Below are 21,919 nucleotides of genomic sequence, written 5' to 3'. Positions count from 1 at the left end.
TCAGTATCCATGTCATGAGAGTATGCATAGTTTTGAAAGAGGAATTCAGCACATTTAAAGGAATATTTTGACATTTTGGGAAATATGCTTCGCTTTCTTGTCGAGAGTCAGACGAGAAGATCGACATCTCCTGTTTGTGTGTTATGTTTGGAGCCGGGCGGCGATTAGCTTAGCTTAGCACAACGACTGGAAGCAAGAGGAAAGAGCTAGCCTGTTTCTGTGTAACGTTTAAAATGAAACACCAACCAACACGTCTAAAGCTCATGAACTGTCACTGTGAGGTTGCTAGGAAACCAGCGGAGAATCCAGGAAGTCAGTGCTTCTGGCCGCTAGTCAGCAAGAAATATTTACAGCATATAACCCCCTCCAAACCCACAAATTATCATTTTTACACTCTTACTTTGTATACACATTAAACAGACAAGACAAGGAGTTAATAAGCGAGCTTTAGAGGTGCTGGTTGGCAGATTTTTTAACTATGGCCAGAATGAGGCTAACTGTTTCCTCCTGTTTCTGGTCTTTATGCTAAGCTAAGCTAAGCTAAGCTAACTGCCTCCTGGCTACAGCTTCATACTTAACACACAGATATGAGACTGGTGTCGATCCTATTCATTCTTGACAAGAAAACTAATAAGAGTCGAGCTATTCCTTAAACTTAAGATACTATCTATGCTTAAATATGTATAAGATGCTATTAGACTATTTTAACAACTTAATAATCTGTGTAATAATGGATGTTTGCTTTAAGATAAAATGAATATTTAACTTTTTTAGAGCAAAACCTTTTTGTTTACCTCAAGTAATAACAGTTAAATATCAGGTGAACTCAGCTCAGTTGTGACTCTAACTAAGGCTGCAACTAACAATTATTTTACTATCAATTAATCTGCTGAATATTAAATCGATTAATCGTTTTGTCAATAAAGTGTAAAAACAAAAATAGTGAAAATGCCTGTAATAACTTCCCAGAGTCACAGGTTACGTCTTTATGTGTCTAATTATGTCCAAAACCCAAAAGAAAATCATAGATTCATCACGTTTGAGAAATTGGAAATAGCAAATTTTTTTGGCATTTTCGCTTAAAGAAAAAAGACTAAAATGATTAATCGATTATCAAAATAGTTGCAGATAAATCTTCTGACGATTGTTTAATCGACTAATCGTTGCAGCTCTAATTCTGACGTGCACAGATTTGTGCTATTAAGTGTAAACAACAACAACAAATATGTAATTCTAACACCTAAATCCATGAACAAGTTGGTTTTAAATGTGTAAGTTTAGTGTCCACAGTTAGAGGACATATTAAGGTGAAATGTGTCAAAAAAAAAGGGAGTGTGGTCTTTAAAATAATTATATTAAGTATCATATAATCGTACCTTCTATCATAATTTCTTGGCTTGCTCCTGTAAAACATCAGTGAAGGTGCTGCCTGCCTTCTCACTCTGAAAACCAGACGAAAAATAATAAAAACAGTCGGTGTACCGTCACATATATTAAACTCTCTCGTGTCGTCGTAACAGGTTGTTTGGCAGCTAAAGGCGATTCAAATATGCAGGATTTTTACAGCAACAGTGATTACTTTGGTATTAGTGCATAGGTGCAGTTCTAGATACCAGAGCTGTATAATGAGGAATATGTGCACATTCTTTGATATTATATGAACTAAAGTCACGTCGGGCAGCAGGATCAGGTTAGCTCGACACTTTGAGACCCTTCGACGTTAGCGGAGGACACACTGCCGTCCTCCAGGAGCCGGAGTGACACATGAGGAAACTGCTTGATCAATAAACTTTGCCTGTTTTATTTTTTTGCCCTGCGATAAATCTCACAAGGAGCCTTCGATCAGTCGCAAGTCTTCCTGCGTCGACGCTCCCGCAGCAGCTTCTCCTACTGAAAACAGACACGAGGTCAGCGGATAAGAAGCCGCCGGTCTACCGAGAGCCAGCTCCATGTGTCTCCTCCTGGTGGACCGCCGTGTGAAAGGGAGCTCGTGTGTCTTGCAATGTGCAAACGTTTTAAAGAAGTCAAAAAACCCGCGTAAGTCTGAGTCTAATCTGAGCAACAGACCGCCCTCATTGGATCCTCGACTCCTTCCTCTCTCCTTCCTCCTCCTCCTCCTCTGAGTGTTTTTTGATTGAGTGCCTTTAATCTGCGGACGGAGACGTGGTGTCAAATACAGCCAAACATATCCTCAAACACCTACATTTAATTGAGTCTAATGCTAAAATGCTATTAAATAAACAGCAAACGTGATTTTTACTTCATTTTCATTCATTTCAGACAAAAAAAGGGGGAAATTATTACCTGTATCTTGTTTGATGATGTTTAATCTCACAGAAACATCTAAACAAGAACCTTGGAGACAAAAACAACCAATGTCAGGAGTCTCGCTCGATCTCAGTACCGCGTTTCAAGATAATAAAGCTGCAAGAATATGAACACTGTGATGTATATTTATAACTACCTGTGACTGATCGATCACCAGCCAGCGCTCGGTGCTTGTCTGCATGTCCTGACCGCTCAGAGGCTCCCGCAGTCGGATCCTCACTTCGACACGACCTCCTGAAGGCTTGCGACCGTCCATCACCTGACACAAGAGACACGAGGATCTTAGAAAGAGCTGAAACTAACCTGCTTCATCTGGTGATTATTTTCTCCACTAATCGATTAGTCATTTTTGCTTTAAAATGTCAGAAATGTCCAAAGTGACGTCTTCATACGTCTTGTTTTATTCGATCAACAGTCCAAAACTCAGAAGATCTTCAGTTTACTATCATGTTTGACAAAGAAAAGCATTAAATAATCACATAGGCTGAGGCTGAAACTAGTTAATGTTTGGCTTTTTTGCATTAAAAAATTACTAAAATGATTATTTGATTATCAAAATAGTTGCCGATTGAGTTTTTGTTGATCAACTACTTGTTGCAGCTCTAATCTTAGATATTCACAGGTGCGTAGTTGTCACTAAGATGCCAGTTTTCGTGGCGGTGGATTGTGCAGCAGATAAAAGTTGCTGCATCTGAAACCACACGCCTTCTTTTAGCTTAACATCAAACCATGATGCTGCTCATGTTTTCATTAACAAATACTACAACGGGAGAAAAACTGTCATTATGAGGTTTGTTTTGTCATGTGGCTCACCTCTACGATCTCCCTGATCTCACTCTGTGACTCCAGTTTCTCCATTTTCACGAGGGCCGTCCCGATCGGCTTGTCGCTCCGCAGGAAACCGCTGTGAGATGACACACAGAAGCAGCGTCACTGTCACAACCTCAACACGACGACACTGAACGACACACAGCTGCCTTTCAGCTGCTCTGACATTTTCCTTTTCTCTCTTATGTTTAAACACTGTAAGTTATCACAGTCAACAGACATCCAGCAGAGCACAAACTTAAAGCACCAGAACGGGTGACTTTTCATGTTTTAGACCTTGAAATAGAATTGAATATATTTCATATTACTGAATATTATTTTCAACAGAAGTTTGAAGACTTGTAGAGCTGAGTGATACGTGGATGTGATGTTGTACTGTGACAATAAATAACCTCTTATCATAAGGGATTTTGGTTATTATGATACAGCGACAAATTACTGTATATGTAGTGTTTTTTCCACAACTTTAAACTTTATTAATAATTCATATTTATTAACAGAGTGAACATTGACAGGACTGGGAGATAACTCATTATTATGTCCAGTTTCTCCAAAACACAAGACATTATTATTTCTTCCTCGTCTTATAGAAGTTTTTTTTCTTTTAGCAGTGATTTCACTTTGTCCATGTTGCTCACACATAGTCTTGATGTTTTTGGTTTTTTTTGGTCAAAATGACATTGTTGGCACATGATAATGACGCGCTGAGCAGAGTCTGTTCTGAAAACTTTGCAGATGCATCCGATGCGTCACATTTTCCTCCCAAACCTGAGTGACGATGTCGTCGCCCTGCAGCGCGAGAGTGACGACGTCTGGCTGTGACTCACCCTTTGTGCAGCAGCTCCAGCTTGAGTCCTTTAGACGTCACGACCCTCCTGAAGCCGCGGTGGTTACGGTTGATTGACAGGGTGAAGCTCTGGTTGTATTCTGGTTAAAAGAGAGATCACAGATGAAGACGTGCAGCGACAATCGCTCAGCAAACCAAGAATTTCAGACAAATAAACAATGACTTCCAGGAAACCTAATTTTTTTTTAAGGAGAGACAGAACAGTATACTGGAAAAAAAATGTCATGCAGATCTGTTAAAAGTTGCTCTGAAAACATCCAGGCTGCTGATACACACATATCAAACACACACACATCTACAGAAATCTTCGTGTTCTCACCTGGGGAGTTAGTGTTCTTGATGACAGCTGTTTTGTGTTTCTGCGGCTGCTCCTGTTGGTGAATAAACAGACACCGAAACTTTGAGGAAAACTATTCGTCGGTGTGAAACGTCTCGCCGTCCTGCTGTGGCTGTGAAATAGAAGTGTAGTCAGAGATCTTACCGTGCTCGGGTAGGGGAAGTCAAACTTGACGTAGGCATCCAGATCGTTTGTTTGGATTCCTGCAGAAAGAAGAGACAGAATTTTTCAGAATTTTTTATTCGAAGTTGGTGATTTACAATAAACTGTTAAGAATCAACAAAGCTTTAATCATATAAAGCTAAAGGTTGCAGCAACTAAAGACTTTAAAGCAACTTAATATAACTGAATTCAAACATTCAAAGCAGCTGTAGACTTAAAGGATTCAATTTGAGATCTAAGGCTTAATTTTTCACCACAGAAGAAATCAATAAACAATTATTTTAAGCTTCTACAAAGCAACTGAAAGCATAAAACTAAGTTTATAGATATAATTTCAAATGTTTTAAGACTTTTGTTTTTACCACTAGGAGCAGGAAGATTCATTCCTTTCACGATAACAACAACCATCTCTGTGCTGCTCAGCTCCGGGAAAATCCTGCAAGGGAACAGAAAAAAAAAGTGAGGAGAGACAGAGAAAAAGACACAAGTGATTTATTGGCACAAGTCAAAAACACTTCAGCAAAGAGAACGACTGAACAAAAAATAAGAATCAGATGTGACGACCAGTCTGCTCTGTTTACAAAGATTTAGTACGGTGACGTTTCATATTTACTTTCTTTATATTCATATAAAATCTCGAGGAACACCAGGATGTCAGATGAAAACCAGAAGCCTATAGTGAGCACATTAAGTACATCAAATGTATATTTTTAACATTTATAAATACATAAAAAAACCTGTAATTCTACCCACAAGTAACCTTTGACTCCCTACTTGTCAGGACTAAAGAAAATCTTTTAGTGAACTGCGGGTTTCTGCAGTTTAATCTAAATATCAGATTTGTCTGTGCTGATTGTGCTCACCTGACCGTGCGAAACGATCTCTCCTCAAAGTGATGTTTGGGAGGAGGCAGACCCTTCGCCTGAGACAGTTTCAGGACCTCCAGACTCTTCTTACAAGTCTCGGCCATCTTCTCAAACCTGGAAGACATTAAAGCTTCATCTCATTAACCGAACCTTTGGGTTGTTTGACTGTTGGGTCTCTGGACGCTGTCATTTAAGACATTGATAATCTATTTAATCCAATAGATAAACAGATTTATTGCTAATGAAAATAACAGTTATGTAGCTTCCAGTCTTATAATAATAATGAGAGTCTGTTTATAAACCTCAACTCATAAAAATGTCTCTGAATCTTACTTTGTTGTTTCTGTGACGTTCCCCAGGTGTGTGAATTGCTTGGAGTGAGTCATACATTTCTACAAAAAAAAGGAGGAAAAACCAGAAAAACAATCTCAGACATCTCGAGGAAAATGTTTGTCTCGCTGGCAAACAGTGAGACAGTAACAGTGCAGGCCAACCAGACTGGGAATAGAAATCAAAAATCTTTTTTTGGCATCAGAATTTATTCGGAAACTTCTAAACATATCAGAGAGCTGGAAATGTTGAATTCTGGGGAGATTTTGTGGAGCTTTAAGTTTCTTCAGGGCGATGGGAATTCTTACTGAGGAAAATGAACATCGTGCTGCTGCAGCGGAGCAGAGTCGACGGTGTGAAAGTTTACTTCTGATGTATAATAAAATGTTTAAAAAAAAGGTTCGAAAGACAAAAACATCACATTTAAAACTGGCATCAAAATTGTAATGAGACTTGACATCTATACAGGAGAGTTCTCTAATATAGCTGTAATAATATATTATTCATATACTGCTGATGTTTGTATATTTATATAAAGCTCATTTACAAAAATGTTGTTTCTATTCTGTGTTTCCTTTTACTGATAATTTGTTAAAATTAGTGAATTTACCCATGAAGATGATAAACATCATATTTATCCTGATAACAGTCATTGAACATGATGCTCTTGCACATTTCACACACTAAAATCAATAAAATATGAACGTTTATTAAATTTCTAATATGAGCTGTAGTTTAGAAAAAGCCAAAACATTTGTGTAATTTATTTTAAATTAAGGGGCAAAACTTACTTTTTTCTCAGAATAATAATATATACGTTTACATGTACATTAGTATCGTAGTTTTATTGTTATTTGGGATTTGATGGAACATAAGAAACCTGGTTATTCATATCTATATGTGATCACAACAGTATCTGGGTGTCTGAGGATCTGCCTGCAGTTGTGTCTTGATTTCAACATCTCAGCCACTAATTTCTGCACCATCAGAGAAATATCAGAAACCTGGATGAGGTGTTTACATGCCACAATATCCTGGTTTTTAATGCAGGATGAGGGCTTTCTGACACAAGAATATGATGTTTACATGCACAACGCATAAACAGGACACTCCAAAAACCTTGAACTCAATCTGGATCAGTAACTGTGAATCAGAAGAATGTTTCCATCTCTCGCTGCAGTCTCACCTCATACTGCTCTTTGAGAATCTTGGCCAGCTGCGTGTAAACCTGCTCTGCTTTCTCCGAGATCTGAACGTCGCTGTGGTGCACCAGGATGAAGTCCTCGTCTTCGTCACCAGGGGGCGACGGCACCTGCAGGTACAGCACACAGAGAGGATCGGCTGTGAGTGACACGAGTCTCATCTCTGTCGGTAATCAGGAGTGAATCTGCAGTCTGCTGAGTTCTGACCGTGCTGATGTCCACGGTTTTGCCGCTGCGCGCTGCCTCGATCATGGGGTCGAAGCCCTTGGCGGTGCGGAGGAAATTCTTGGCCTGCTCCATGTCGTTCTTCTGCTTCGCCTGCAGAGCCGCCTTCATGTACTGCTTCTTCCGGCCCTCCAGGAACTCTAGCTGCTGAACCGCTGGAGGACGAAGAAGAGGACGGAGAGAGCGATCAGTGTGCTTAACTGATGTATCATAGTCGATCACTCACTGTGATATCACAGCTGTCATGAAGGGAAACATCTGTATTTGACTACTGAGATGTGATGTTCAACAGATGAACAAAAAACAAGTGAGCAGAGTTTAAACTACACTATTTACTTTATTAATTAACTGAGTTAAATTCAAATAAATGAAGTAGGTTTACTGGTAGAACTGCATGTGATCCAGTATCAGCACCAGTCTGCTCATACTGGTCCTGTGAGGACAAGAAATTTACTGCTTGACTAAAACGTTTGTTGACTTGATAGATGATCAAGAGGAGGAAGAACGAAGGCTCCTTTGATGTGAACGATGCTCTTCAGACAGTACTGTAATTGTGTGCAGTTAATTAATTACATAATATTTTATAATCTATTTTCAATTTAGAAATGTTTTTCCCTCTTTGGGATCACTGAAGAATGAATCATTTTGTGTCTAAGAAGCAAAATGCAACCATGTGTACTTCTGTTTACACGGCTTTACTTTTTTTAAGTCAATAAACAATAAATTTATGACTTTAAAAATGTTTCTCGCTGCACTGGAAATGATACAAACTGAACCGCAGAAATATCAAGAACATGTGTTTACTGTTTTATCCTCAACAGAATGTTTGGTGTTTTTCAAATGGAACTTGCAGGATTTTCATCATGATGGGATGTTATTCAAATTTGAGGGAACACTTGTTGTTGCTTTCTTCTTGTTTGGTCACAGACAATAAAAAGCGACGTCACCTTGTTCTGGTTTCGAAGTTAAAGATTTGTGTTTCCTGCATTTTAGTTGGATGCTAAGAACAAGGAAATAATAAAAAACTAAAAAGATTGATCCATACTTGTATGTATTGGTTTTCTCCTGGATTTATGTTTTTTTTCTGTTTACCTAATATCTAATGTTGTGTTTGATTCTTTTTCTGTACGTCTTAAACTCTTGTGTAAGATGGTGTATAAAACGTCAGCATATGGAGCCCTGGAGGATTGTGTTGGAAGGGGCTAAAGTACAACTCGTGAACATAAAATGTCCACTTACAAAGTCATAAATAACACATCAGTGAACTCATCTCTCATATACACGACGCCACCTGAACACACCAGCAGCAGCCTGTGGTGCTGGGTCTAATTTCGTGATCAGAACAGTCCTGCTAAATGTCCCGAACATGTTCAGAATCACTGAAATTAGACTGACTTCCTGTGACTGATGTCACACGAGGCTGCTCTCAGTGTTTTGTGTTTTGGAGGACGTGTTGGGACTGACCTGTCGGCGAGAGTCCTCTGGTGGCTGTCCTGTCAGGTGAAGGTGACGGAGTCCTTTTCCGTCCTTGACCTGCGGCGTGGACGTCTAATGTTGGCTTCTTCGCTTCTTGTGGAGCAGCAGGCTTTGACTACAACAGACGTTGAGCATTTTTAACAATCTAACACAGGCGAATCTTTATTAATCATAAAAGATTTATTCACAGGATTCTAATCAAAAAGCGATCATGTAAACGCTAACCTCTTCCTCCTTCTCCTCCTCATCTTCTTCTTCATCTGCTATTTCAGTAGCGTCAGTAGAGGCGAGTTTATTGGCAGCCTCGAGTGCAGCGACAAATCCCTGCTCAGCTCCTGTCGTCACCTTCTGGCCTGGGATTGGAGGAAAGCCTGTACAATAAAAAAGAAATGCTCATTATAACTGGCATCACAGTTCTTCAACTTCTGGATATATTTTTTTGGTCAAGTACAAAAAGACGTCTTGTGGCGCTGGTACAAAGACTCACTGACAGCTTTTGTAGTAACACAGTACTCAATAACACCCCGGGTCTACAGAACCGGAAACACAATGCTGATCCAGTTTTACGGAGTTGGATGTAACTTGGAAATGACACAGTTGAAACATGAATCACAGAAGGATCTCACCGGGGGGAACGGGGAGCTCGTCAAAGTTGACTGCTTTTCCTGCTTTGTGAGCTCGGATGGCACTCTGGTATTGCTGCAGGAGGGAGGGGGAGAGGTCAAATGTTTTGAAACAGCAGAGCTACAGCTTCTGTAATTTCAATCACTGTCCTCGTGTCAGGATGCAGCGTTTTTGGAGAAGGCCGAGAGGTGAAAGTGTTACTGCATCGAGCTAAAAGTATAGTGGTTTTGTGATTTACACTAACTGCTTTTTCTTCTTCTTTTCTTAATATTTAACATCTTTACATCTTTTTTCTGTTTTAATACAGTTTAGGTTTATCATTTTAACTCCAAAATTAATTATTTATACTGTTCAAACAATGTAGAAATGACTCAAGCAGTAAAAAGATCAATCCTTTAACTGATATACTGATTACTTACTCTTTCCCTGTCGACTGAACTTACTACCTCTATTTCACAAAAAACAACTCTCATTTAGCTTCATTTATGCTATTTATGACCCCTGTGATCGGGAGGTCATCGGGAGGAGAGTTTCTTCTCCTACCTTGGCGATGCGGTCGTGCATTCGGGCCTTGCGGTCGTCTCCGCTGGCTTTAGCCTGAGCGGACGCCTCCACGTATTTGGCTCGTCTCTGCTCGAGCGCCTCCAGCGCGTCCTTGGGGGCTGCAGGGGCTGATTGGGGTGAGACAACAATGTTTACAATATCACTGTTAACATCTGTGTTTATACTTTACTTAATGCATTTTCATTGGTGCCTGGTAGCTGAAATCATGGTTTAAATAGAAAAATATCTGTTTAAAGATGAAATGAACGAGACTAAAAGTCAGACTAACATTCCTGTACTCGATATTTTTAATATGATTGGTCCTCATAATAACTGTGTATTTGTGCTTTAATAGGAAAACTATTGTCCTCTGTTTTTTCATCTAGTTTTCTCACTTTCATGGTGCTTTTATAGCTTCAGTAACCTTTAATTCCATCATAAGTAGCATAAGTTTGACTATGTACGCATATTCGGCTGTTTTGGCTGCCGTTGTGAGATTCAGTCTCTGAAGGCAGACTAATGCACAACACGCTGCGGTGCGTCATCATCTTTTAGAGATCGCCTGACATCTTCAGTTTGACCTCAAGCTCACATTAGCTGATTGATAGAAATACTGTTGAGTGCAGTGAGGGTGAAAGTGAAAACAAAACTGCATGAGCTGTCAAAAATAAACTTGACTTGCAGCAACAACACAAGTGAATACCTACGGTTAATAAATATTGTTGGAATTATTATTACCTGAAGGAGCTGCTGCGACCGGTTGGGTGACCTGTGTGTTCTGCTCAGACGAAGGTTCCTTCATCGCAGCAGAGTTTCCTCCTGCACCAATGATATAAATACACAAGATAAACTTGAAACATACAGAAGCAGATGCTGCATCTCATTGCTCGTTACTTATATTATGCAATTTGCTGAATGTATTTATTGATGAAGCCACTGATTATACATTTCCTCATCCTCCAAATCCAGGAAATCAAGAATTTGTGTTAAGAACAAAATATTTCATCAAGTTATTGTTGTTTCCTGTACAATTACAAGTTATAGTCGCTTTTTCTGTGTGTTTATCATCTTAAACCAGTGATTTGAGATGACAGGCTTCATACAACATTTTTTAAATTGCTAGAATAAGTCATATTATGTTCCTTACCCTGTCCAGGAGATGGAGGAAGGTCACTCAGATCGACTGCTTGTCCTTTTTCCAAAGCCTCAATCACTGCATCGAACCTCTGCACCAAAAAAACACACAAAAAGCCCAACACTGTCAAACATAATGATGGTCTTTGTCAACTTCCAGATTGTTGACATGTTTCACATACTTGAGAGAGAAATCCTGCAGTTGGAATGTGAAGCCACAGACTGAGGCAGCACAGATAATACTGTGGAAGTGCGTGTTGGCATTTTAACTTTGAATCAGATGTTTCTGCTGAATGAAAACACCTCGTCTGGATTAAATTTATTACTCTTATTATTATTGACATGTATCAAATAAATTGATAAATGTTGGTAAGTTAAAGAAAGTAAAGACACAATTAACTGTCTTGAACAGAAACAACAAAAAAAGTCAAGAATATTCCTTCAGAAACAATCCTGTAAAACATCAGCTTAACAAACACACTGTGTCTATTATCACAACAGCAGCAGCTGCTGCTCAGTCGGCTGCTACATTCCTGCAACACAAACCGGCTCTGCTGAGCTAAATTGTTTGAATGATGCTTTCAATTCCAGCAGAAACAAGGTTTCATCATCTTTATTTAACTTGAAGTGATAAATATATAAAAAGTTATGGATAAAATCAAGAAAAGATCATTGGAGTGACGACTGTTTTACTCAGTTTACAATTATTTTGGACGACTATTTGATTTATTTAACAAGAAGGAAAACACAGAAGTTATTTAATACACTTATGTATGAATAGATGTATAACATCTGCATCATTCTGGTTACATATTTACATCTTTAAAAAAACACCAAAATTATTCTACTTGGCTCAAAATAAGTTTATTCTGTATATGTTTGTATATGTTTGAGATCTTAAAACAGAAAATCAGCTCATTCTACAAGGAAGTTGTTTGCACATTCACACATTCATTAAACACATTTCTTCTCACGCAGTACTGTTCTGACACCGCCTAAACAATAAAACACCCTGAAGGTGAAATGCTGACACACACCAGCGAAAACATATAATAGGAGATTCAAATTTATACAAAACACAACACCGCCGTGACAGATTTATACAAAGGAGGCTTTGTCTTTGTCTAACTCACCTTGCTGGTCTTGAAGTGAAGCATCGCTTGCTCCACATCTCCCTGCTTCTTGGCTCTCAGAGCTGCCATCTTGTATTCTTTCTGCCTCTCCAGAAGCATCGTCTTGGTTGCCTCATTCGCTGCGGATTCACGGGACAGAAAGGAGCACACGGCAATTACCAGAGTGAAACGCCGTATTCATCACATAGCCAGGAACTATTTCTAGAAGCTGGAGGACAAATATTTAATGGTTGCTTGCTCATTGGGGGAATGTTGGGTCTCTGTAAATTAAGGAGTACGGTCTAGACCTGCTCTATGTGAAAAGTTCCCTGTGGTAACTAGCTATAAAAATAAAATTGATTTGATTTGATTGCATCTGCAAACTAAAAAGAAGTTTACACGCAAACTTAAGAGAATAAACTCAACTAAATATGTCGCCATAACTAATAAATATGAGGAAGCCATGAATTCCCATCACCTGTGACTTGATTCATATATCAGTGTATTATATGCATGATAAACTGTCCAGGAAATATAATTAAAATCAAAGTACTAAAATAAACTTTAGAGGAATTTCTCAACATTTTGAGAAATATGTTTATTCCCCTTATGTATGCAAAATACCAATAAAATGAAACATGAAGCTACAAACAGCGGGATATTTGTCGGCACTGTGACGTTGCCAGGCAACCACCCTCTTTTTTTGTACAAATTAAACAAATGAGATATAACCTGCTAATTAGTGAGCTTTAGATGTGCTGGAACTTGAATTTTGTTACCTTTAAGCAGTCAGGTTTCCACCTGTTTCCATGCTTTATGCTGCTTTATTGCACAGACATGATGATTGTTTTGCATTAGTCCTATTAATTTAACATGCAACGAAATGATGTCTGATTTAGGCCAAAAAAAGTCCCTCCAGGTGTTTATTAAACCTTAGCACCTTTTAGCCACCTACCGATACTTTGTTTTAGTCTCTGGAAATGTTACGTATCCCCCAGGAACATTTTCTGACCATCTTTAAAATTAGTATTTGTAGTTTTTAACTAGTGCATATGTAGGCACTGAGTGGAAAGATGACTGTGATTGTCTGAGTTCATGCCTGGCTGAAAGGGGCAGTGCTGCTTAGGATTGTTCAATTACATGAAAGGCTGAAATAATTAGTAAGAAAAAATGCCAAAACATTTCCTAGTTTGAGCTTCTAACTTGTGAGAATTTGCTGCTTTTCTTTGTCTTACACATTAGTAAACTAAACATCTTCAGGTTTTTGAGTGTTAGTCGGACAAAACAAGACATTTGATATCAACCGTGACGAGCATTTTTCCTATTTTCTGACATTTTATAGCCCAAACAATTTATCAATTTCTCTAGAAAATAATCTGCAGATTTGTTAGTTACAGTCTAAACTGAATGGAAATTATGTTTCCTGGTTTTAAAGGAAAACTGACCATCTGTCTGACCGGCTGGCGACAGGTCAGCGGGCGCTTCTGTATCCTGTTCTGGAGACGGGAGGCTGCTCGGAGTTGGCAGGGTGGCGGAGGACGAGTGCTCCTCTTCACTGCTGGGCGTGACGATCTCTGGCACAGCGGGCGGAGACGTCGTGGTCTCCGGCTCACCCTGCTGATCCGGAGGAGTGGGTTTGGGACGCGAGGGTACGGGAGGAGGCGCTCGTTGGGGAACGGCGGGTCGAGGAGCAACCTTCGGGGCTCCCGTGGCAACTGGCGGAGGGATCTCTGCCTCGTTCACAGGTCTCCCTTTTTTGACAGCAGCTAACATTGTCTGCAGGGTCTGTGGAGAACAACAGTAACAGTAAAATCATGTGTAATAAAAGGAGACACAAGAATACAACTATACAACAAGAACATTAGTAACTACCACAAGAATTTAAGAGGCAGGCATAATTTATATTAAACATATTTTGTACTTATATTTTGAACGTAATTTAAAAGATAGCAAACAGCATGATGCATGTTTAGTGTTGCTCACATAATTTACATGCAGTATTTAGCTCTGAGTTGTTTTCAGCTGAAAAACTGCTTTAAAAAATTTATTTAGGGGCATTTTAATTAATTTAAAAGCTTGAGACTGAGTGCCACAGATCAACTGGGGAGGTCAGAAATTATTGAGAGGACCAGTTGGTTTTGGTTCCTTTCATGTGATTTGGTGGCAGTAAGAAAAATATAGAACGCCAGCCTTTTCCTTTATCGTAATAATCGTAAAGTTTCACAATATTAAAAACAAATAGACCATATTGTAACGATAACAGACGATCATTTATTGGGAAAACACTGCTGTAATTCGCATAAATCTTCTCAACAGTCAATAGTCAAACCCACCTTCAGGCCGCGATCGTATCTCCTGGCTTTGGAGGTCTCTCCTGCGGTCTTGGAGTTTTGTAAGGCCGTCTTGTACATGGCTATTCTCTCCTCTAAGGTGTGCTGGAGGCTGCCGGGGGCTGCTGAGGAGACTTTCGCCTCCTGCTGCTTCACAACACCCAAAACAACAGTGAGGTACTGTGAACATGATTTGAAAACAGCTGGACTGTACTGCTTACAAAATCTGCTTTTCTAGATCTCATCATTCATCGTTAATCTACAATACTGGGCAAGTAGACTGAAGTGCAGGTGGACTAAATATCACAGGAATGCACAGACTTATGAGCGAGAGAGACAAGTGTTAGAAATTTCCAAGTGCATCTGTTCTACCAGGCACATCATGAGGTAAATAACTATTGTTTGGATGTATTGTTACACTCAAAAAAAAGCCCAAATCGGATGATGTAAGAAAAAAAATGGACTTTAATGCTGTCAACCTTCAGCAAGGAAGGAGGACAAACACGTCTGCCCTTTCCTGTTACAGGAAATAGAAAAAAATGTGTTTGTCCGCAATTTAACACATATGTTGCTGCTTTGTGTCAATTTCAAGACTGGCGGAGAGCAGTATGTGTTGTACCTGCGGCGATGTGGACTCTGGTGTAGCAGCTTGAGAAGATTCAGTAGTGGCAGAGGATGTGGAGGAAGGAGTTACAACATCTTCAGTTTCCCCCTCACCCACCACTTCCTGTAGTTCTGCCTAATGGGGGAAAAAAAAAATACAGAAACTGATCAACAGTCAGCTTTTGATTGTTCATACACAAAGCTTGATTACAGAGTGTGAGACACAGTTTCCATTATGCGTTGCTTTGTGCCGGGTTTTATCTGGTAAAACAAACAAATGAAAGTTCTGTAAACCAACGTGTCAGTAAATCACCGACCATTATCAGCCCAATAAAAGCTTTTTGTCACTGTTACCATGGTTACTGTGGTATCTATACATGCATTTCTCTAGCATGTCAGGTTACGTGTTGTTTTTCACCTGCTTTTGGGTCATGAGGTGGGTCGGTAGTGTGGTGGGTAGCTAATTGTTATCATGACATTTATACTTGCATCAGTCCAGCTTAACTTTCCACTGGATAAATGCTGGTTTTGCTCTAGTAGTTTTACTGGTTTAAGTGGTCAGTCTGCAATCATCTTCCTAGTTTTTTATCGGACAAAACTCTTAAGTAAAGATAACTTTGTGGCTCCAAAAATGACAAAAATGCTTGTGCAGCTACGTGTCAGTTAAAAAAAGACAGTTATCTTCTAAATTTTCCACTTTTGGTTTCCTCTTTCTCACAGTCAGAATTACTGACACTGTTGACAATGGAAATGCTCTGGAGATTATTGTATTTACTGGTAGAGAATCATTGAATTAGCTGATAGCAAATTCATCAAACAGGAAATTGTTAAGGATATAAAAACTGAAATCTCTCCGATTCTCATCCTATGTAGAAACATTTTGGGTCATGCATGTACAACTTAAATTAACTTTGCCATTAAAATATCAGCGACAGAAGTGACTGACAGACTTACTCTGCCAATGCAGAACATTACCACTTATTTTTGTCTAATAACACATATATACACCTGAGTATCCACCATTTATCACATGTCAAACTTAACAATGAGTGTATGAAGACAACACAACTTTTAATCCATGTGGCAAAAAGGGACCACAAACACAAAACATACACTCGTTGAATGACTGCATTGTGTTTGTACAGCTACACTGGCTGACAGAACATCTAAAAGTAAAACTTGGCATGACAGCAAAAGTAGAATATACACAAACACCAACCAACAGATCTTCATCGTCTTCCAAATTGTCATCGTCGTCATCGTCATCCAAATCCCTCATACACTCGTCAGCCATTCTTGCGATGTCTTCCATGGGCAGAGGAGCTGTCACATGATAAAATAGTGATAATGTCAATGTTAATAACGTCATTAATGACTCCACTGTCGAAAAAAACTAGCATAACTATTCTCCGAGGATGATACATGTGAAGATCACATTGTTGCAGGAGGTTTACAGCAGCTTACATGTATCATAATATAACATATAGCCAAAAGTATGTGGATACAAAGGATGTTTCCAGGAGCTGATATCAAAAAACCGTAACTGTATCTCCCAAAGGACTCGTGACACCACTGTCTTTTTTGTTGTTTCCTGACAAAGAGCCATTTGGGCCTGTTACATCACACTTTTTCTAATGTTATACAGAAGAAATTTTAGAAAGGGAGCACATAACAGTGTTGTAAGTCCTTTGTGAGATAGAAATAACAGTTTGAGGAAGAACTGTTTCAACATAACAATACCCTCCGTGCACAAAGCCAGGTCCAAAAGAGAAATGGGTTTCCCAATTTGGTGTGAAAGAACTTGACTGGTCTGTCTTGACCTCAACCACATCCAACATCTTTGGGATACGCTGCATGTCTGAGCTCTCTAATGTTGTTATTGCTGCTGAATGGAAGAAAAACATCCGCAGTCGGGTTCCAAAATGTTGTGGAAAGCCTTCCAAGAAGAGTGGATGAATGTGGGTGTAATGTGGTAGCCTTATAAACGCTGAAAAGAAACTTACAGATGTGGGCAGTGATTGAGGCTATGTTCACATTACATGCTGAAGTGGCCCAAAGTCTGTTCTTTTTTGAAAGGCTGCTCACTGCAGAGCCAATGGATGAAGCTCGGTCTAGTCTAGCTCCAGCTCTAGGTCCAGCTGAACCCCAACTCACTCATACAACTTGGTAGCACTAGTTCAGTGCGCAACACTTGGAAAGGTGGCGGGCAAACACAGCCGCTGGCTGCATGAGTCCTAAAGAAAGAGGAGGTTGACCCAGAGTAGGAGGACGGCCAAGTTCAAGATGGCTGGCGCTCCAGTGGTGGGAGGCTCCGGCGGTCTTGGAGGAAAGTTTGGTGGAAGATGAGCAGGAAGAGGGCACGGCAGAGAGGTGCAGAAATTGAGTAGGCCTACACAGCTGATTGTGGTTCATGAAACGTAGTTCATAACAAGTTTTACAAGTTGTTATGTTCTTGGCTGAGCTATAGCCTGATGTGAGAGTAAATGTTTTGGATGAAGCAAGAGGAAGTTATTAAAATGAGCAGTTTCAGGATATGGTTGGGTGGTAGTGAGTAAAAACAAGTAGACAGGAAACTATTAATTTAGGCTTTTGGTTTTGTTTGAAGTTTTAAAATTGTCAGATTGTTTCAGGTTTATATTGTAAGCCCACATTTCAGGAAGCCATCCATCATGTATGTCGTCTTATTCCCAGATGTAGTTCTTAATTGCTTTCTAACAAAAAATAACAAGTCTTTATTTGTAATTTAACATGAGGAACCTCGCCATGATGTCCTGCTACATGTTGTAAAGAGTCCACAACTTCAGATGAACTTCAGACTCTGGATAATGTGATACTGTATTTATTTCAATGCTTTGCAGCATGGACGGGTGACGATGATACCTTGCTGGCAAGATACACAAACAAATGATTCAAGTCATCTTTTTGATTCTCTGTTTAAGCAACGACCACTATATTGTAGCTGTTTCACCCAAACAAGAAAAAGTGAAAGCTCATGAGTTGCCAAAGTGGCCCATTTCACTTATGTATGTGATATTTATTTGTTTCATAAACGCATTTATATTTGATGTATTTGTTACATATTTAAGGAAAATAAATTGGTCATATTCTGGTTTTATGCATGCTGCATTTTGGATGAGTGGATCAGTGTGTGAATTACAAAATTAAAAACACTACTTCAGCTATAAACTGTGTGTGTGCAAGAGTGCAGTTTGAATAACACACTGCATGAAGTTTGGGCCTAAATAAAGAGGGGTGGCGTGCAAGTAGGTCCAGAGAGGTGGAGCTGGACCAGGTCCAGAGAGGTGGAGCTGGACCAGGTCCAGAGAGGTGGAGCTGGACTAGGTCCAGAGAATTGGTGCTGGACAAGGTCCAGAGAAGTGGAGCTGGACTACCTCCAGAGAATTGGAGCTGGACTAGGTCCACCCATTTGGCTCTGCAGTGAACACCACTTGATTTTTTTGCCTCCAAGTGACTCAGATGTGATTTTTTTCACAGAAAAGTGAACAAACCAAATCAGTTTTTTTCCAAATCAGATCTAGGCCACCTACATATGTGGTCCTAGATCTGATTCATATCTGATTCATATCTGATCTGTGGCTATGCAACTGCATATGAATGTGAACCATCAACATGAAAAGATCAGAGCTGAGCATTAAGGCCTGTAATGTGAACATAGCCTTAAAAGTCTGGATCATCTGGATCCAGGCTGGTAATGCTTGATTGATCACATTCTTGTAGACTCGACACAAGTATGAAGTTCTCTTCACAGATCAGTGGTCCACAATGACATGCAAATATTAGTCCAACCATATGAAATAATGCCAAGACCTTCTGTGGTGGAAAGTAACAAAGTACATTTACTCAAGTACTGTACTTATTTACTTATGTTACTTTATACTTCTACTCCACTACATTTCAGAGGGAAATATTGTACTTTCTACTCCATTACATTTATTTGACAGCTGGTTTCATTACAATAAATACTCAAATGATCCAATATTTTACCAAAAATCAAATATTATAGAAAATTCGAAAAACTGAAAACAGATTTGTGTATCAGAACTGTGTTTTTTCTACTTTTCTCTCCCATTAATCATCTCACGACCCCTCAGATTAATCTGGTGAATCCTTGGATGGGCCCGACCCCTAGGTTGGGAACCACTGGACTAAACTAGTTAACTGTATATAAAGTAGTTGAAACTAGCTCCACCTCCAGCAGCTACAACAGTAACATAGTAACAAATACTTTAACTACATTTTGCAGCTAAAACTTATGTACATTTACTTAAGTGGGATTTTTCATGCAGGACTTTTACTTGTAATGGAGCATTTTTACATTGCTGAATTGGTACTTTTACTTAAGTAAAGGATCTGAACACTTCTTCCACCACTGAAGATGTCTACAAAGGTCATTTAAATCATAATCAATGCACTCACTCTTCCCCTTCTGCTTGGCTCTTCCCCCAGCAGCAGCTTTATTCCCAGTGATAGCAGCAAGTTCAGCCTCCAAGTCCGGGTCATCCAGATTTTCCTCCATACCCATCATCATCTCCTCAGGGTTCAGATCTACAAACAGACCCATCTGAAACCGGGAGGCAAGAGATCAACTTCATCTCATGGACAGCTGTTATCAGGTGTAACATTTCCACTATATATCACAGGGAAACATATGACGGTATCGATACTACCAACATTACTGTGATATTTGTCATTTTCAGAGGAAAGAGCCCGATAAAACCATCATTATGATCTGTGTGTGATGACAAATTTCTCTGCCTTTTAAAACATTATTTAACTACCCCCGCAGCTAACACTTACTACAAAGTTATTGCACTCCAGGAATCAATCGATCAATTTCATCAGGAAAAATGTGTGAATTTCCAAAATATGAATGGATGCGTAGAATCTAAAAGACACTGAGCTGCATTTAAAGTGATCTCCAGTCAAATGAAAACTTTGAACAACCTGCTTTTGTTTACAGAGTTTAAACAGTTTGCTTTTTTAGGGCTGGGTGATATGGACAAAATCAAATATCATATTTTGACCAAATACCTTGATATCAATATTGCCACAATATTGTAGAGATGACTATTGGTGCTTTCACAAAATATTCACACAATGAAATTTTTGATAAATAGCCATCAATAATTATAATATAGTCACTAAGTGGGTAAAGGTAAATAATAGAAAAGCCTGAACAGTCTGTTCAGATCAGAAATTACATCAGTTTACTGTGATGCAGCCTTTAAACCTGGAAAAGACAACACTTATGCCATATCACGATATCAAAAATCTAAGATGATATCTAGTCTCATATCACAATATCGATATAATACTGATATATTGCCCAGCCCTGTTATTTCTTATGCAGAGTCCAACAAAGCTGCAACCTACAGATCCACTGCTCAGTGAATAAAATCCAAGGCAACCATGGTGTGAAGTAATTTAACAATATTTTAGCACTAATAGCAGGAAAATTTGACACCGGCACATCTACTGTCAGGACAGGATTAAACGTTACAATAATCACCTTGTCGGTAGAAAACATGCATGTTGATCAGTGTTGTTGTTACCTGCTTGGCTGCAGCAGCGCCCTGTCCTCTGGGTGCTGGTGCTCTCTTCTTTTTACCAAACATGTTGTTGTTGTTGTTGTTGATGTTTCACAAGCACCTGAGCGATAACCCGGTGATCCAAACTACACCTAACAAACACAGACACATTAAAGAAAAACTGTTGTGTAATGTCATCAGACAGGTCCCAGTAGTTTATATCATGTGAGCGGTTGTCAGGTGCTTCTCCAAACAAGACAGCGAGCTTCCAACTGACGGAAACGTTTAGCCGAGCGGCTAGCTGCTAGCTAGCCATGTTTCTCGCCTCTGACTCGAAAAAGTTTATTTATGAACAAGTATCAGACTGTTACTGTAAGTATAAGCATGCGTTTTAGAGATGTTACTCTAACTTTAAAAGCGTGAGTCCATACCTGCTCGTTCACCACTTCATCAGGTAGTTTTCAGAGGAACACTTTCATTTCTGTGGTTTGACATGATAACGGGTGGTTGGGTACGCATGCGCAAGACGAGGGAGCGTCCCATTATGTTTATACTGTTGTGCCCTGAGTGTTGTCTGCCAGGCACTGCCAGGTTGTTTACATTATTGAAATGTACAAATAAATCTATTAAGTGTGCAATTTAATTTAAGAAAGTATATGGTAACCCTTTATTTTACAGGTCCCCTAATTTTACACTAATGTCCTGGAAATTTTCTGAGTAATATGCAGGTATTTAACAGTTATTTTGAAAAGACATTTTACAGAGGGGGTGGTGCAATTTTGGTACAAATTATAATATAATTAGACTCTTGACAGTTCTTTTACTGAAAGAAAATGCTTATGTTTTCAGTGTGAAGTTTTGTTCTTTTTAAATAATTTCCTAAAAGTACAGTACCACTCATAAGTTTGGACCACCTTCCCATTCACTTCAATGATAAAGTGTGTTCAAACTTTTGACTGGTACTGTAGCTGCTGTGCTTTCTTTGGAAGGGTTATGCCATTTGGCAGTATACAGGAAATGTGCTCATTATAGAGTTTTTAAGAAACAACCTAATATGTTAATATGTAGTTTGACACACAAAACTACACACTGAAAACGTAAAAGTATTTTGTCAGTTTAAGAAAAAATTACCAACAAAATTACCAACAAACCAATTTTTAAAGTTGTTTCTTTTAATTTGTATCAAATTGCATCACCCTCACTGTAAAATGTCCTAAAAAATAAGTAATACCTGCAAATTACTCAGAAAATTTATGTAAAATTAAAGAACCTGTAAAATAAAGCATTACCAAATATATCTATAAATGTGTAAAACATTCCACTTTACTTTTTGTCTGAGGATTTAAGTTAAAGTTTTATTCTTATCTGCATAGGAAACACCAGAAATCTGTACATTGGCGTTCTTGCACCAAGGTAGATCTAA

General features: G+C 39.1%; 1 protein-coding gene across 2 annotated transcripts; it reads right to left on the bottom strand.

Moving 5' to 3' along the window:
- Positions 1-1,777: 1,777 nt before the first annotated feature.
- Positions 1,778-21,014, bottom strand: cc2d1b (coiled-coil and C2 domain containing 1B). 2 transcript variants are annotated; one of them, XM_042429552.1, is made up of 26 exons: positions 20,928-21,014; positions 20,521-20,648; positions 19,385-19,529; positions 16,167-16,270; positions 14,964-15,083; positions 14,348-14,494; positions 13,460-13,799; positions 12,036-12,154; positions 10,916-10,994; positions 10,507-10,587; positions 9,769-9,896; positions 9,228-9,300; positions 8,827-8,972; positions 8,590-8,716; positions 7,108-7,280; positions 6,885-7,010; positions 5,702-5,760; positions 5,366-5,482; positions 4,865-4,938; positions 4,485-4,543; positions 4,323-4,374; positions 3,984-4,083; positions 3,142-3,232; positions 2,465-2,587; positions 2,305-2,355; positions 1,778-2,149 (listed from the first exon to the last, which is right to left on the bottom strand). In XM_042429552.1, exons 2-25 carry the CDS (start codon positions 20,581-20,583, stop codon positions 2,344-2,346), a joined length of 2,658 nt encoding a protein of 885 aa, XP_042285486.1. In that variant the 5' UTR covers positions 20,584-20,648; positions 20,928-21,014; the 3' UTR covers positions 1,778-2,149; positions 2,305-2,343. The 2 variants fall into 2 exon arrangements, with proteins under 2 accessions (XP_042285486.1, XP_042285487.1); XM_042429553.1 differs by having other exon boundaries at positions 14,348-14,491.
- Between the last annotated feature and the right edge of the window lie 905 nt (positions 21,015-21,919).

Source organism: Thunnus maccoyii, chromosome 12 (assembly GCF_910596095.1).
Source record: "Thunnus maccoyii chromosome 12, fThuMac1.1, whole genome shotgun sequence".
Lineage (NCBI taxonomy): Eukaryota > Metazoa > Chordata > Actinopteri > Scombriformes > Scombridae > Thunnus > Thunnus maccoyii.
The sequence above is the reverse complement of the archived record's forward strand: the minus strand, read 5'-3'. Positions and strand labels throughout refer to the sequence as shown.